Genomic DNA, 16,793 nt, shown 5'->3' on the forward strand with positions numbered 1-16,793 from the left:
CCCTCTACTCCTGGTCTGAGTCTTCATTACTTAGTTTTTGTAAGTGAAAAACACAAGTTCCTTCCTCAGGATCAAAGGTACAGTCAGCCCTTCTACTCTGCCCAACAGACACTGGAGCAGTAATTGTCCTGGACGGATGCTTTTTAGCTGTTGTTTTCCCTTGCAGTTCCTGCACCCGAGTTTCTAGTCTCCAGGGAGGTTGATCATCCCACTTCCTCATATCCTCCCCCTGCTCACGCAGGAAGAACCACAGGGTTGCACATGGTGTGCACCACCCGTACCCTTTCGCTTGAACAGGAAAGAGCTGACTCTTAATAGCTGAGGCTTTGGTTGGAGTGCATGAGGAAAACCTACCCTTCTCAGCTTGCTCAAACAGGTTTTGGGTCAGTCTGTGTCTGTCCACAGCCGAGACACAGGCACACATGGAGGGAGCAAGGTTATCTTCGTATTCTCGGAGTTGTCTGGCCAGTTCATCTCTAGTTGGTGCCTCAGTGTCTATCCAGCTCATTATCGCCAGGGTGTGGGTGTATGACGTCACTGCATTTCGTACAAACTTTCGCCACATGGACCGTGTGCACCGGATTTCATCCGGGTCTTTGGATGCCTGGTCATTATAGATCACCTCCAACACAGCTAATTCCCTCAGTTACTGGATGCCCCCCAGAATGTTGGTCCATTTCCTTTGAGAATTTGCAAGTTCTTCCTTGAAGGGATACCTCTCCTTCACACTTGACAGGAGTCACCGCCAAAGACTGAGGACTCCTGCCTTTTTTCCAATCCCTTTGTCAATGGCCTTATCCTTAGCAAGGGATCCCAGCTCCCGGGCTTCCTTACCCTCTAATTCCTGACTAATGGCCCCAATATCCCAGCATTGAAGCAACCAGCTGAGAATTAGCTCACCTGGTTGATGACTAAAATCTTTTCGGCTATCTCGCAGCTCACTCAGGGATAGGGAGTGGGTGGTTTCTGTCTCACTGATTATCTCAGTCTCTTCCTCCTCCTTTTCTTGTGGAGGCTCTGCTGCAGAACAGGCTGCCTCTTCTGATTCTTTCTCCTGCTCCCTCTTAGGAGAAGCTTCTTCATCCCTTACTGAACGAGCTGACTTCTGCTTCCACTGTTTCTTTTTAGTTATAGGGGCAACTGATACAGTGCCTGGTTTAGCCACAGTGTCTGTTGGTTTATTTCCCCTCTCTTCTTCCTGTGGGTGCTGCATAGTATCGAGCAGTGTTTGGTAGATACTGGCCAGGGCCCAGCACAGTCAAGAAAAAACAAGTAGGAGGCCAAGAACAATAATATCACAGGTACAAAACAAAACAAAACAAAACAAAAAAAAAAAGGGCAAAAAGAAAAAACCCCAACCACAAATTAAAAATAAAGACACATACGAAGAAAAGTTAGCCCTCACTTTTCCTGAGGTACAGTGCGAGCCCTAGTGGGATAATAGGCACTATATTAATCTGAAGTCGAGCGTATTCAAATACTTTCCACAGGGCTTCTATGATTTCCTTGTTCCTCACGCTGTAGATGAGGGGGTTCACTGCTGGAGGCACCACCGAGTACAGAACTGTAACTACCACATTCAGGGACGGGGAGGAGATGGAGGGGGGCTTCAGGTGAGCAAATATGCCTGTGCTGACAAACAGGGAGACCACAACCAGGTGAGGGAGGCACGTGGAAACAGCTTTGTGCCAACCCTGCTCAGAAGGGATCCTCAGCACAGCCCTGAAGATCTGCACATAGGACAGCACGATGAAAACAAAACATCCAAAAGCTAAAAAACAACTTAATATAAGAAGCCCAGCTTCCCTGAGGTAGGATTCTGAGCAGGAGAGCTTGAGGATCTGGGGAAGTTCACAGAAGAACTGGTCCAGGACATTACCCTGGCAGACTGGTAGTGAAAATGTGTTGGCTGTGTGGAGCAGAGCATAGAGAAACCCACTGCCCCAGGCAGCTGCTGCCATGTGGACACAAGCTCTGCTGCCCAGGAGGGTCCCGTAGTGCAGGGGTTTGCAGATGGCAACGTAGCGGTCATAGGCCATGACAGTGAGGAGAGAATACTCTGCTGCGATCAAGAAGACAAACAGAAAGGCCTGGGCAACACATCCCCCATAGGAGATGGCCCTGGTGCCCCACAGAGAATTGGCCATGGATTTGGGCACAGTGGTGGAGATGCAGCCCAGGTCAAGGAGGGAGAGGTTGAGGAGGAAGAAGTACATGGGGGTGTGGAGGTGGTGGTTGCAGGCTACGACGGTGATGATGAGGCCATTGCCCAGGAGGGCAGCCAGGTAGATGCCCAGGAAGAGCCAGAAGTGCAAGAGCTGCAGCTCCCGGGTGTCTGCCAATGCCAGGAGGAGGAACTCAGTGATGGAGCTGCTGTTGGACATCTGCTGTTTCTTGGCATGCGGGCCTGTACAAAAAAGGAAGGGACAAGGAAAAATTAGGACAGACTCCTCTGAGCAAAGCCATTCCATTTTCATAGAAATCCTCCCCATTTGAAAGACATTTCATTTCTCAGTTTTGTGAGTGGCTGAGTGTGTTGTGAGGAGCTGAGGAGTCATCTTTTCTCTGCTGCAGTGGGTACATGGAGCTGGTTTGTGACAGCTCCGATGTCCACAACCAATGCCAGATGTAATCCACCTTTAACGGAAAAGATCCATAGCCTCACTCATGACTCGGAAGGGTGTGGGCTGCAGAAGAGAGGCTCAGCATGTCCTTATAGGAATTTTGTCTTTGTTTTCTATTTTCCACTATCTCATCTGATCAGTGTTCTTTTTAGGGGTAGAAATACTTATTTTATGTCTGAAAATGTGGAGTCTTGAGACAGGAGAGGCAAAAGGGCTCATGTCTTTGTAGCTTAGTGCAGTCAGGAGAACTGCAGTGTCTGTTAGTCTGTTACCTAGCTGCTCTGTTCTTTCACTTGTGCTGCCTTGAAGACAACTTCACACACAAATTACCCTTTAAAAAAAACCCCAAAACCAGACTCTGATGAGAGCAGGGGAGCCCTGTTTCAAAGGGCAGATCTGCAAACTCCTCTATCCCAGCCCAGAGGTGGAGTTGTGATGGAGAGAGCAGGACATGACACCTCACAGAGAGAAGCAAAGGACTCTGAGGGGAGAGTACTGACCTCCAAGGGAAAGCTCAGCACTCCCTAGGATCCTACAGGAGAGCTGTGCTTTTCTGGGGCCAGCTCACAAGCCCAGCAGGACAGGCAAAGCAGACAGTCAGATGTCCTGGTGATGGGATGGCCTACAGGGAGAGTCAGACCATTGCTCAGAACAGCAGACAATGCCCAGAAGACATCTACAGTGAGGGACAAAAGAGAGCTGGCTGAAGGCAGCCTACCCCAGGGCTTGTCTGCAGTTTCCTCCCACTCCCTGCCCATGTCTCTGCTGCCTGGAGCTCTCCCTGCCAGCAGCTCTTTCTCTGTCCCCACGTCTCCTCCCTGGCAGTGCTACAGACCCCATCCCACCCGCTGTGCGCTGAGCTCTGCCCTGCAGACAGCTCCTGGCAACAGGGCACTGCCCAGGGCATCTCTATGTTGGCAAGTCCTAAAGAGAAGATCAGATAAACCCTGAAGAGACAAAAAAGGTGATGTCCATGCTTTCTGTAGGCAGAGGAAAGTGTGAAGTTACTTTATCAGGTGCCTTGAAAAACCTGTTCATAAGTCACTATAATGCTGTAGGGGTCTCAGTCTCCCGTGCAAACCTGACAGCTCCATTACCCTTTCCTCCTACCAGCACAGCAGGAAATTGAAAGCACCGACCCTGGAAAGCGCCTTTCTTTCCATGTACCCCTGCCTTGCTGTGCTTCCTGAAAAGTGCCCTGGGAAATGTCCTGGGGGTGATCTGGAGCTGTGAACCACCCTGACCCATACAGCACCTTCTCGACAGCAGAAGGACCCTGCCCTGCCCTGCCCTTCCAGGGGGTCGCTCCTTCCACCCACAGCTTCTCCCCTCAGTGAGCTCCCTGGGCAGGCTGAGTGCTGACCCTGGCAGGTGGCAGAGTCCCTGCCCTGGTACGCAGCCCCTGGGGCACAGGGACCTTGCTCTGAAGGACAGCCCTGGGCACGCCTGGCTGCACCCCTGGCTTCACAGCCATTCAAACTCACCTAACAAGAGCCTCTGGACAGGGAGTCCTCCTTACAGATCCCATGAGCTCTGGACTGTGCCAGCTTTAGGACTTGCCTCCAGGAACTGCATCTGCATTGCCCTGCTCCCAGAGACTTACCCTGTCAAGGGCTCTGATGCTTTGTCTCCCAGAGAGCTCTTAGCCATCGTCCCACTCCCGACTGCCTTTAAGCTCTCTCTGCCTCACTCCTCTCCCCTCGATGCCTGCGGGCAGTGCCCTCAGCCCTACTGTGCTTTGAAGAAAAGCTGCTCCTGGGCGGAGCTGTATCTCTGCAGCGCTGCCTGCTTGCTGTGAGCTCCCCTTGTCCCAGCAGCTCAGCAGCAGAGGACCAGCCCAAGACATTTTAATGACCCCTCTGGTGGGTTTGATGCTGAGTCCATGAACCTCAGACACTGAGAGGAAGTCGAAGAAACCTCTCAGGAAGTCAAAGTCAGATTCAAACTCCAAAGTTTCTTGGAGCATTAATGGGTCCCACAGAGGGACATTACTGATAAAGCCTCCCCGGGGGCTGGTTAGAACAGAAAACTGGAGGTACTCATGACAGGTAGGCAAAGGAAAGAAAAGGTGGCTCTGATGTTGAGTAACCCTGGATGTGTTATACTAAGTCAATGGGCCAAGCCCTGACCCCCAGCCCCTGGGAGAAGAGATCTTGTCCCTCACACATTGCTCAGGGCTCTTCCTGGGGCAGTGTGATGTGAGGATGTGCAATGCCTAGAGCAGGACTATGATACAATCTTTCTCAGGCTCACACGTTGTGACGAGGAGGCAATGAAGTCCTGGTGTTATAATGCTAAGATGTCTCCTGACAGGCATCATGAGCAGAGAGAACAGCCACAGCCCAGCAGACAAAGACCTCGGCTGTGTTGGGGCTTTCAGCCTTGCCAGTGCCCACAGCTGTCTCCACCACAGGATGTCTTATGGTGTCCTACACCTGCATCTCTTTCCCTGAAGGCTGTTGACATCCACCCTGCTTACCAACCTTGGTCTCACCTGAGCGTCTTCCTACCCTTCCTGATATCTCTCCATCCCTGCAGATTGTTCATTGAAATACAAAGCCTTGACTAATCCAGACTCTTTCTGGGTGGCCTACTGCACCACGGAACTACACTTGGAGTGGTATTTCTTTCTCCTCGTTTCCAGTGTCAACCTCCCAAGCTGCACTTTGTAGCAGTTTTTCTTTCTCATGGTGTTTCCCAATTTTCAGAAAGCTCCACCATCTCTGAAATCACCTTTCAAGCAGTCTCAGGCTACTCCCAAACTGTGCTGAGCCTCTCGGCCACTGGGCAAAAGGGCCAAAGAAGCCCAGGTCTCTCAGCCCCTCCACACTGGACGTCTGCTTAAGGCCCCAAACTCTACCTTGCCAGATCTCCTCTGGGCACTCTCCAGCTCCTCCCAACTCCATCAAAACAGGGAGCCAATAACTGGGACAAACCCCTGTGTGGGGGTCCCTACCAGTGCTGTGTCAAGGGGGATAATGATGACCCTGGTCTGGGTGACCATGCTCCTCCTAATGCAGCCCTGTATGCAACTGCCCTTGTTCACAGTGAGCGTAAACCACTGGCTCTCATGGTGTCCCTTGTAGTTCCCAGGCCCTTCTCCTCACAGTCACTCCTCAGCACATCAGGTTCCATCTGGCCCTGATGTATAGGTTTGTTATTCACCCTGAGGCCAGACTGGCCAATTATCCTTACAAATTTCAAGAGGTTTCTGTTGGCCAAATCCCTGAGTTTCTTAAGGTCCTTCTGGATTGAAGCTCCATTTGGTCAGCTGTTAAGGGTTGTGTGCGGATGCCTCACCCTGATGGTGGAGTCTCACGAGATGACAGCATGAGGTGTTGCAGGGCACTACAGACCCAGGTAGGAATTGCCATGAACACAGTCTCCAAAACACCAAAGGAGGGCACAAAGCCAGCAAAACCTGGGTCAGAAGAGAAAGGATAAAAGAGGATTGGGCTGTTTGTGGGTCAGGCTATGTTAGTGGAAAATGTATACCTATATAGACACTCAGACAATATGGATCGATCCAGCTGTGTGATCTTAGACCCTCCATCTATCTGGGACCTGGCCCTGGGACGCCCTCATCTCCCCAGTTCCCCCACACACAGACAAACACACAAACACAAATAGCTCTCTCCAGCACAGAATCACAGAACCATTGAGGCTGGAAGGCAGCCAGCTTCCACCTTCGCTGTGCTTCCTCTTCATGCTGGTTTTTTTGTCAGGACCTCCTTTCTCATCCATGCCTTCCTCCTGCCACCTTTCCTTGACTTCCTGCACATCTGGGTGGACCATTTTGGAGCTTCAAAAGGAGATCCTTGAACATCAAGGCTCTCTGCCTTGTTCCCTTCTCTCCAGATCCTCAACTCTACCTTCTCACTCCTGCCTTTTACATCCCGTACCAGTTCTTCCATTTTGAACGTATGAAGTTCTGCAGGGCACCTCACCTCATTGCCTCCTCTGTCACCCTAGTCAGGAAGATGTCATCAACGAGCTCCAAAAACCTCCTGGATGGCTTTCACCTCGCTATGTTGCCTCTTCAGCAGAGGCACTTGGGACAGTTGAAGTCCCCCCATGAGGACCAGGGCCTGCAAACATGAGGCTTCTTCCAGTTGTCTGAAGAAGGCCTCATTTACTTCCTCTTCCTGATCAGGAGGTCTGGAGCAAACATCCACCCACCACAGTGTTGCCCATGTTTTTCTACCCTCTCATGCTGACCCTTCAGCTCTCAGCTGACTCATGATTTGTGCCCAGGCAGAGCTCCACACTTTCCTGCTGCTCTCTCCCATCAAGAGCAACTTCCCCTCCAGGTCCAGACCTGTGGCCTTATCAGTACCAGACCCTTAATACAGCACAGTTTTCCCAGGAGGTGGTTTGGGCCACCTTCTCCTTCCAGTAGCCAACTTGCAGACCCTCTGGGTTCTCCAGTGTCCAGTCCAGACTTAGGGTCTCTAAATGCTGGGCTCCCAGGCTGCTGATTCTACTCACTGGCTGCCCTGTTTTGATGTTTGCTAGTGCTTACTCCCACTGACATCCACCACAACATTATATGCACAGTCTCCAATGTCTCCAGTTTCTGGGCTCCCAAAGAACATGAGCCCATATGACTTATGGTTCCCACTCCAGTGGCTGGCAATTGGACCTCCATCCATACACAAACCCAGAGATTATCCACACCCCAGAAACTTGTGGGAAATTGGAGTTGAATAAGAACATGAGACAGACTGGGCTGACTAGTTGCAGGGCATGGCCAGACAAGTGTACAGGCCACCTGTTTACACGTGACCATCTCCTTTTATCCCCTTTTCCCTCAGTTTTCCCATGCTTGTTCCTCCCCAAACCATCATGATCCCTCTCTCTTGCTGCCTTTGGTCCTTTCCTAGACATTCCCCAGGAAGTCTTGCACAATCCCCAAATGCTCTTTCTTGCAGCCCATCATGAGTCTCAGACACCCAGAGGCAGAAACCCCCACCCTCACTGTGCAAGGTCAACCTGGGAGGCTCTCCCATTGATCCACCTGCTGAGTCTTACACCCAAATATCTTGGCCCCGTCTGTGAAAGAAAGGTTTTCCATTTGGGTTTTTACTTGTTTCTCTGAAAACAGAGTGATTCATGCCCTAGAAATGGCAATTCTTTATGTTTATGGAAGTGCGGGGCATTTGCTCAGATCAAAATGCATACATGGGGCATGTGTGAAACAGAGCAAACTATTTGCCTCCCGCCTGTCCGTGACCAGGTCCTCATTACATGAGGCATTTACTAGCACTGACCACACATGATAAGGACCATAACATCCATCTGTCTGGATGACCCGGTAAGTCCTCTTCATTGTGGTCTGCCTATGTTGCTGTGTTTCCTCCCTCAAAGGCTGTGTCATACAGCCAAGCTCCAAGACTGAAAAGGAATTAGAGACAGAACTGAAGCCAGGCCGGTGATAACTCTCTATGAAAGCTTAAACCACAATGAACAAGCAGCAGGCAATTAAAGACATCCTAAAGTGTTTGAGGGTACATCACCTGTAGGATGCCTATGGACTTCTTCGATGCATCCAGTCATCTGGAGGTTGTTCCGGATCCTCTCCAGTGTGCTGCAATTTTGGAAAGTGAAGGTGATCCTCCAGAGAGTGGAACTGCTGTCACATCATGCAAGACATAAAACACCTCAGATCATGGTCTAGGCCCACTTTGCCACCGTCAGAGACACAGGGAGAAGCTGGAAGATGATTCATCTCATTCTAAGGGAGACACTGAGAAAAGCTGAGTGACTCGGTCTTGACCTTCTTTCTCCAAATGACCAGCAAGTCAGTTTAGAACAAAAGTTGTCCTACATTCAGGAAAGCATTCAAATAGGAATGGGCCTTTGGAGGTGTCCAGTCAACCCTATATATATATATATATATGAAGAGGTCTTATGAGAAAGATGGAGAGAGACTTTTTACCAAGGTCTGTAGTGTCAGGACAAGGGGCAATGGTTTTAATCTGAAAGAGAGTAGGTTTAAATCGGACGTAGGGAAGAAATGTTGTACAATGAGGTTTGCAAGACACTGGAACAGGTTGCCCAGAGAAGTTGTAGATGTCCCATCCCTGGAAGTGTTGAAAGTCAGGCTGGATGGGACATTGAGCAACCTGACCTAGTGAAAGATGTCCCTACCTGGGACAGGGCGGGTGGACTCGATGATCTTCCCTTCCAACTCAAACCATTCTGTGATTCTATGAATCTATCATTTGCCAGTGCCTGCAGAGTGCCTTGACTAGTGTTTAAACCACGCAGCCATGACTAAGCCAAAGAAGAGAGTCACTACCCCGAGGTGTGAGGTGCAAGTAGAAAAGGCTCTATGTCTGCTCAGAACTGAAGGCATTTTCAGAATAGCCCTGATAATTGTACTGTAAGGAATAACTAGAAAGGCAAAGGGAAGGACTGCGAATACCACGACGATGGTGTGTAGTGCCACTTGCTTCCAGAAAGTGTCTGCAGAGACTAGTTCTAGCAGAGGAGGTGTCACAGAAGCAGTGATGAAGGTCAAGGGATGCCCAGAAGGGCAAAGTGAATGCCTGATAGGTCTGCCCTACTTGTACTGGTATGACAGCCAGCTGTGACCCCACTACCAGTGTGACGCAGAACCCCCCCGTTCATGATGAGGTTATAGTGCAGGGGGTCACAGATGGCTACGTAAGGGTCGCAGGCCACGGCAGCCAGGGGAAGGCTTTTGGTGCCTCCAGGGAACCAGGAGATACAGCTGGGCAGTACATCCATCGAAGGAGGTCCTGCTGTCTTCTCTCAGGAAGCCCACCAGCATTTTTGGCAGAGTGATTGATGTAGAACCGATCTCCAGGAAGGACAAATTCCTCAGGAAGAAGTACATGGTGCTGTGGAGGCCTGAGCATGACGAGGCCATTCCCTATGAGGACCACGAGGTAGGTGAAAAGTCAAATTGTGAAGCACAAGCTCTGCAGGTTGGTGTGGGCAGAAAATCCCAGAAGAAATCCAGATCCAGCTGTGTGATTTTCCAAGCCACTACTCCGGGGAGTTTTCTCCGTATAAAGTAATCCAAATAACAGCTGTTGGAGGTTGGTGATGTCCCGTCCGCCATCACATACCACTCAAGCACAGGGAAAGACCACAAACACCAGCATACACTATTGCAGCAGTAGGAAAGCTAGACTAAGATCTCCAGGTATGTATGGATATATACCACGGAGTGATGGGCAGACCTGGCTGGCAGCTAAGCCTCCATGCAGTCACTCTCTCACTCCCCCTCCGCAGCAAGACAGGGGGAGAAAATAAGATGGACAAGCTTGTGGCTAGAGACAAAGACAGTTTAATGAGAAAACCAAAGGCCTCTGGCAGAAGCAAAGGAAAACAAGATTCATTCTCTCCTTCCCATTGTCAGGCATGTGTCCAGCCAATTCCTGGGAAGCATGGCCTCAGCACTCCTAGCGATTGGTTTGGAAGAAAAATGCCATATTTATGAATGCCCCTGCCCAACCCCTTTCTCTCATCTTTTATTACTGATCATGACATCATTAGATATGGAATATCCCTTTGATCAGTTTGGGTTTGCTCTCTTGGCTGTGCCCCCTCCCAACCTCTTGCCTACCCCCAGCCTACTGGCCTTTGGAGGGTGAGGGGTAGAGTAGGCGAGCCAGCCTTCATGCTATGCGAGTACTGCCCAGTGATAAACAAAACACTGGCTCATTATCTACATTGTTCTAGCAACCAGTGCAAAGCACAGCACTGCATGGGCTGCTGTGAGGAAAGTTTACTCCTTCCCAGCCAGAGCCAGTACAATCTATACCTCTTATTCCATACCGTTTGCATCATGCTCAGGTCCCACATAACTTGATATGTTTTCATATCTCCTGACCATCCCATTGTATCTATTTCTCATTCCTGAAATCCCCCTCACCAACACTTAAAACTTATACTGCATATGTAAACCATCTTTACATCCAACATAAGGATTTATACGTCCTCATTAATCACTATCCCCTGTTCCTTGTCAGAGAGATAAATGTCATTTCCCCATTCCATGGGCCTCTGCCACTCCCAAAAATGTCCATAAGAACAGGCAATGACCTGGGCCCCCTCTATCAAGGTGGTCACTCAGGACAGGATAAGCTGCATGTTGGATTGTTGGGTGCCAACACCAGCTGGGTTTGGGTCATCGTTGCACTAGCCCAGTTCCCATCAAAGCTCACTCTTCATCGGTTCAGGTGGTTCCTGCTACATTACTTCCTCGAACATACAGCTCACAGCAAGGATTATTTTCCCCCAAGGATTAAATCTCTTTGAGGCACACACCAGATTTCCCCATCCTTTTGCATTACCCACCAAGTGCATCCAACTGCTTGAGCGAAGACAATCCCATGAACGGCCTTGCCTTTTCCCAAGGGAGGAGCAACCCACACTGCCTTCCCCAGCCACTTCCCCATGTGTACTACGGGGACCTTATCTCTTCCCACGGTATGGGGGGCTTGGTTTGGGCACCACCAGGAGGGCTAGCAGAGCCTCTGGTGTTAACCAGTCAAGTGGCTTCTGCGAAATTTGTATCTCAGTGCTTCCCTGCCCCAGTGCCCAACACCCTCACCATAGTCTTTAACCGTCCATTGTATCACTCCATCCTTCTGGAGACTTGTGGCTGATAGGAGATGTGATGCACCCAGCGAATGTTGTGTCTCTTGGCCCAGGAGTCTATGAGGTTATTCTGGAAATGAGTCCCATTCACTCAATTCTTGCTAGCTTACCATTTCGCCACAGAGCTTGCCTTATAAGGTCCAAGATGGTGCTTCGGGTGCTGGCATGGTCTATAGGGTATGTTTCTAGGCAACCAGTAGTCGCTCCCACCAGGGTGAGTCCGTAGTGCTTGCATTGGCAGTGGCCCAATACAGTCAATTTGCCAGGCCTTGCCATATCGAAAACCCAACCACTGCCTGCTATTCCGGGGAGACTTCACTCACGTGGCTCACTTGATTGCAGCACGTTTCAACTTCATGGGTGACCTGTGAGATGGCCTCAATGGTCCGGCTGACCCCTTGTTTGCGAGCCCATCTGTATGTTGGGCTCTCTGAGGGATAGGAGCCTTGAAGGCTCATCCCTGATCTGATTCATTGGAAAAGGCTTTTGTTGTCTGGTGCTTCATGAGGCCATCAAGCCTTGGTGGAGGCAGAAGAAAATCAGTTCCACATGGGAAGTGTTCTACTTTTATAAATTTTACATAAAACTTCTTTGCCAGAATCCCCTGCATCAGAAATCTCCAGGCTTTGAGGCCCCAAGTTGCTGTGAGGGAGCCAGCTATTCTATCATACCCTATGGCATTTCTCAGAGGGTCTGTCAAGTATCATTGTCCCACTGTGAAATCTACTCTCTTCACTAAAGGAGAAATTAAAATCCCAATAATAGTAACAAAGAATGTTTCCGGCCATCAGCTGACTATTGCTTTCCGGATCTCCTTCCCTGGGAGGTTTCAAACTTACTAATTTTGTAGGCTTTTTTGCAAAGACTTAGCTAATTCCCATGGCAATCAGCAGTCAGGGCTTCCGCAGACCATGGGGAACAGCGGCCAGTTCTCGTGGCATGGAGCTCAGCTTGTCAGATCCTGCAAGACAGCCAAGGTTATAGCAGCAGCAAGAGCATAAAGCCCTTTTTATTCTGATAGTCCGAGCCCTGTGGCTCACGTTGCATTCGCTGTGCTGGGAGCTGTGCAATGAGTAACTCAATGAGAGAGTGAGTTCTTCTGATGTTATGATATAAACTGGGAGCGTGGGATCCTCTCTCTCTCTCTCTCTCTCAGTCTGTCTCTCCACAGTTTGCCTCTTGGTCACCAGCACTGAACTATCAGCAGGAACTCAGGAACAACTGCCTTCAGCAAGGCACCAAGAATACATACCTGGGGTGTCCTCACTGCTGAAGGTAAGCATGAACAAAGTGATGTGTGAGCAAAAATATTTCCCTTGCAAATGCAATGTTTTGCCCCTTTGAGCATGTGTGACTCAGAAATACAGATGTAGGAAACGTAGGATGAAAATAATGAAACTTACATTGTGATTTGTTGGAAAGTTTGATTGACGGCAGCAGAGAGACTGAAGCAGCCGGGCAGCCAAGACCTGCCTGTTCACTCTTCTTTCTTAAGTGAAGAGCTGTAACAAGAGTTGGTGACTGCTGAGTGGGGAGGAGTGGAGATGTGTCTAGTGAGGAAAGATCTTCCTTTGAAGTCAATGAATTGAATTTTCAAGGAGATTGTGTTGCTGTTACTCTCCCGGTGACAGAAAATGCTTGGAGAGGGGGAATATCACATCTGTGACAGAGTTCATCCCAGTGGGATTTCCTTACAGCTGTGAGGTAGAGATCATCTTTGTGGTGTTCCTGCTTATTTATGTGGTGACTGCCCTGGCAAATGCTCTTATCATTGTGCTTGTCCATACAGACTGCAATCTCCAATCTCCCATGCATTACTTCCCCGGTAACTTCTCCATCATTGAGATCTCCATGGCTTCCTTTGTGGTGCCAAAAATGCTGGCAAGTGCCTTGTCAGGGAAGAAAATCATCTCCTTTGCAGGCTGCTTCAGCCATCTCTACTTTCACTTCTCCCTGGCTGCAACAGAGCTCATTCTCTTTGCCATCATGTCCTGTGACCGATACATGCCAATAAGCAAACCCTTGAGGTATCCCACCATCATGATGGGAAGGGTGTGTAGCCAACTTGTCCTGGGCACGTGGGTGGGTGGCTTGGTCATGGTCCTGCCATGAGTGGTCCTCAAAGCCAGGCTGCTCTACTGTGGTCCCAATGTCATTGACCACTACTTCTGCGACAACGCACCTCTCCTGCACCTCGCTTGCACCAACACCTGGCTTGTTGAGCTGAACAGTTTTGTGGTGTCCTTTGTCCTGCTCCTGGGCTCCTTGGCACTGAGTGCAAGGTCGTATTCTTGGATCATTTCAACCATGGTCCGGATCCCATCAGCCCAGGGCAGACAGAAAGCATTTGCCACTTGTGCTTCTCATTTCACTGTGGTTTCCGTGGGTTTTGGCATCTGCATCTTTATCTATACCAGGCTGTACCAGAGGGACGCCAGGCACCTCAACGGAATACTCTCTGTCCTTTCCAGCATTGTCACACCTCTTTTAAATCCTTTCGTACTCAGCCTAAGGAACGAGCAGGTGAAAGAGGCCTTGAAAAATGCTTCTTGCAGACTCCTGGGGATGATTAAGTGGGTGAGAAAACATTAAGAATCCTCCTGGCCAGCAGGAATTCATGCCTGGAAAAATCACAACAGGACCCTTGTGTTACGGGTTTCTTCTGAAAGACTTTGTGAGGGAATACTGTGCTTGTACATTTTAAATGCAGGATTGGATTGGGAAATAAAAAGCTCCTTTCTTCTGCTGGAAACTAACACCTCCATCAACATAATGCTTGGTCTTGGAAGTGCATGCTGTACCTGAGGCAGATGATATGGGGGATTCTCAGGAAGTAAATGCAGAAAAAGGAGAAAGTGCTAAAGATGTAAGAAAAAGAGAATGTCCAACTGAAAGAACTCTGAGCTGTGAACACAAAGATCAATAGTGCAGGATGTCGTGCTGCATAGGCAAATCCGCAAAAGCTGAAAACCAGACAGGAGCTCTGAAAGCAGTCACCAAGCAGAGAAAAAAAGCATAAATAGATAAAGATACTGCGCCACCAAGACACTGTGTCTTCAAGTACTAACACTATTGCAAAAGCAAAAGGAGTGGGAAATGCTTAGAGAGGTGCTCAAAAACTCAAATTCTAAAGAAAAGAAATAAAAATACCATGACCTAATGCTTTTGTAGGATTATTGGGTGGATTAGGAGCATTTGCGGTTTTTTTATGGTTTTGTGCGTTGTTGGATTTGGGGTTTTTGTTGGATGGTTGGTTGTTTTTTGTGTTTTTCTTTCCAGAGCAATCCTCTGAAGCACTGAGAAGACCCTTAATGAATGAAGAATTGAATATTCACAGTATCACAGGATACTTGAGGTTGGAAAGGAACCCCTGCAGATTGTCTTGTCCAATCCCCTGATGAAACGGGGCAGCTAGAGCAGGCTGCCCAGGATGGATTCCAGTCAGGTTTGGAATATTTGCAAGGATGGAGAATCCACAACTTCCCTCAACAACCTGTTCCAGTGTTAACCACCCTCACTGTTAAACAAAAGAGAAGTGTTCTCTTATGTTCAGACTAAATTTCATCCCTCTGAGCCTTCTCTTCTCCAGGCTGAACGCTCCCAGCTCTCTCAGGACCTTCTCATATTGAGATATGCTCCAGTCCCTTCATCATCTTCGTGGCCCTTTGCTGGACTCTCTGCAGCAGGCCACATCTCTCTTGTACAAGGGAGACCAGAGCTGGACACAGCGCTCCAGGTGTGGCCCCACCAGTGCTGAGCAGAGGGGAAGGATCACCTCCCTCCACCTGCTGGCCACGCTCCTCCTAATGGAGCCCAGGACACCATTAGCATTCTTTGCCACAGCAGCACATTGCCGGCTCATGTTCACCTCGGTGTCCCAGGTCCTTCTCCACAGCCACTCAGCCCCAAACATATACCGGTGCATGGGGCAGGAGCAGGACTTTGTACTTCCCTTTGTTGAACTTCCTGAGATTCCTCGTATCCCACTTCTCCAGACTGTCCAGGTCCCTCCAAAGAGCAGAACAGCCATGTGGCATATTGGTCACTCCTCCCAGTTCTGTTTCATCAGCAAACTCGCTGAGGGTACTCTCTGCCCCATCATCCAGATCACTAACAGAGGTGTTGAACAGGACTGGGCTCACTGTTGACCCTTGGGGTAGGCTGCTAGTGACTGGCATCCAGCTGAACTTCATGCCACTAATCACAACCGGGTGATCCCAACAGTTCAGACCGTCTTCAGTCCACCTCATCGTGCACTTGTCTAGTCTATACTTCATCAGCTGGTCCATCAGGATGAGGACATCCTCGTATGAGGATATTGTAGAAAACTGATGCATTATTTGCTACATAAGGCATGGGGTGCTGAACCTCTCAGGAACTTTAGAGCACTGGGCTAGCTTAACCAACAGGCCTTGGCCTCAATCCGTGGCCCAGGTACAACGATTTGTTCATGGACACAGGTAGTGCCAACCTCTGATGGAAGAAATGAAGGCCCGGTTACCCAAATCTTGTAGATGAGGGTGTTACACGAACTGACCACATGCATGGTATTGATCTGTGAATGACAATAACCCAGGACTGGACTCAGATTGGCCTTCAGTGCTTCAGTGTCACTGAACCCTAATCACAGCCCTCCCCCTTGTCCTTTGTGGGGCAAGGACAGGATCGAGCAGAGGCTCAGAGACCTAATCCGCAGGCAAGAACAAGGTTCACTCGAGTGGCATGACCAGTGAGACGATGAATATCTTCTACCACAGGGCCAATAAACCCTAATGAAAAACCTGACGCCAACCCTAAGCCTAACCTAACCCCAACCGTAACCCTAACTCTAACCTAACCCTAATTGATCTGGACATACCAACACCTGTAAAACTACAAAATTAACACCACATCAGGCTGGGATTCTCATGGTAATATCATGACAAACACTCAGCAAACCAACAAATTTGGATACAGAGCCAAAGTGGGGTGGCCAAAGCAGCATCCTGGTATCCCCTTGTCAGGCATTTTGTTTTGATACTCTAGTGAGAGCAGAGCGCTAGGCAACTCCCTAGGACAACTCACCCTGTTCAAACTGTGCTTCTAAGATGGATGGATTGAATAATTCCCATCTGACTTTTTTAGAAGCATGCACATGAAGTATGAGGGCTTCTGCTGTGTTTCCAGGCACTGAAACACTACGAAAAATGTTGAAGAAAGCAGAGAAGAACTACTCACCAACACCTCTCATTTCCTGGGGGAAAGGGAAACAAAAGCACCGAGTACATCGGGCATCTGTTCCCTGTGGAACTGGGGGATTTCAGCTATGTTCCTTCCTTGGAGGATGATCTCTGGATTCTCTTGCAAGAGGCAGAGGAAAAAACCGTCCTTTAGGAAGAAGCAGGAAAATACATCACTTTTGTTCATTTATATGGGGTTTTTGGCTTCCGTCTGCATGTGAAAATCAAATCACCCAGCCTTAGTGCTGATGGCTAACGCTTCCAGCTGAGCACCATGTTTAATGTCACTTTAAGAGCACTCCATTAAGAACGACAG

At 49.2% G+C, this 16,793-nt stretch overlaps 1 protein-coding gene and 1 pseudogene across 1 annotated transcript; one reads left to right on the plus strand and one right to left on the minus strand.

Moving 5' to 3' along the window:
• Positions 1–1,394: 1,394 nt before the first annotated feature.
• On the minus strand, positions 1,395–2,405 carry LOC132320203 (olfactory receptor 14A16-like). The gene has a single exon (XM_059832474.1). The coding sequence runs from the start codon at positions 2,382–2,384 to the stop codon at positions 1,395–1,397; it is 990 nt and encodes a 329-aa protein (XP_059688457.1). The 5' UTR covers positions 2,385–2,405.
• A 6,653-nt stretch (positions 2,406–9,058) lies between these two features.
• On the plus strand, positions 9,059–15,590 carry LOC132320204 (olfactory receptor 6M1-like; annotated as a pseudogene).
• Positions 15,591–16,793: the final 1,203 nt, after the last annotated feature.

This window comes from Gavia stellata, chromosome 34 (assembly GCF_030936135.1).
Source record: "Gavia stellata isolate bGavSte3 chromosome 34, bGavSte3.hap2, whole genome shotgun sequence".
NCBI lineage: Eukaryota > Metazoa > Chordata > Aves > Gaviiformes > Gaviidae > Gavia > Gavia stellata.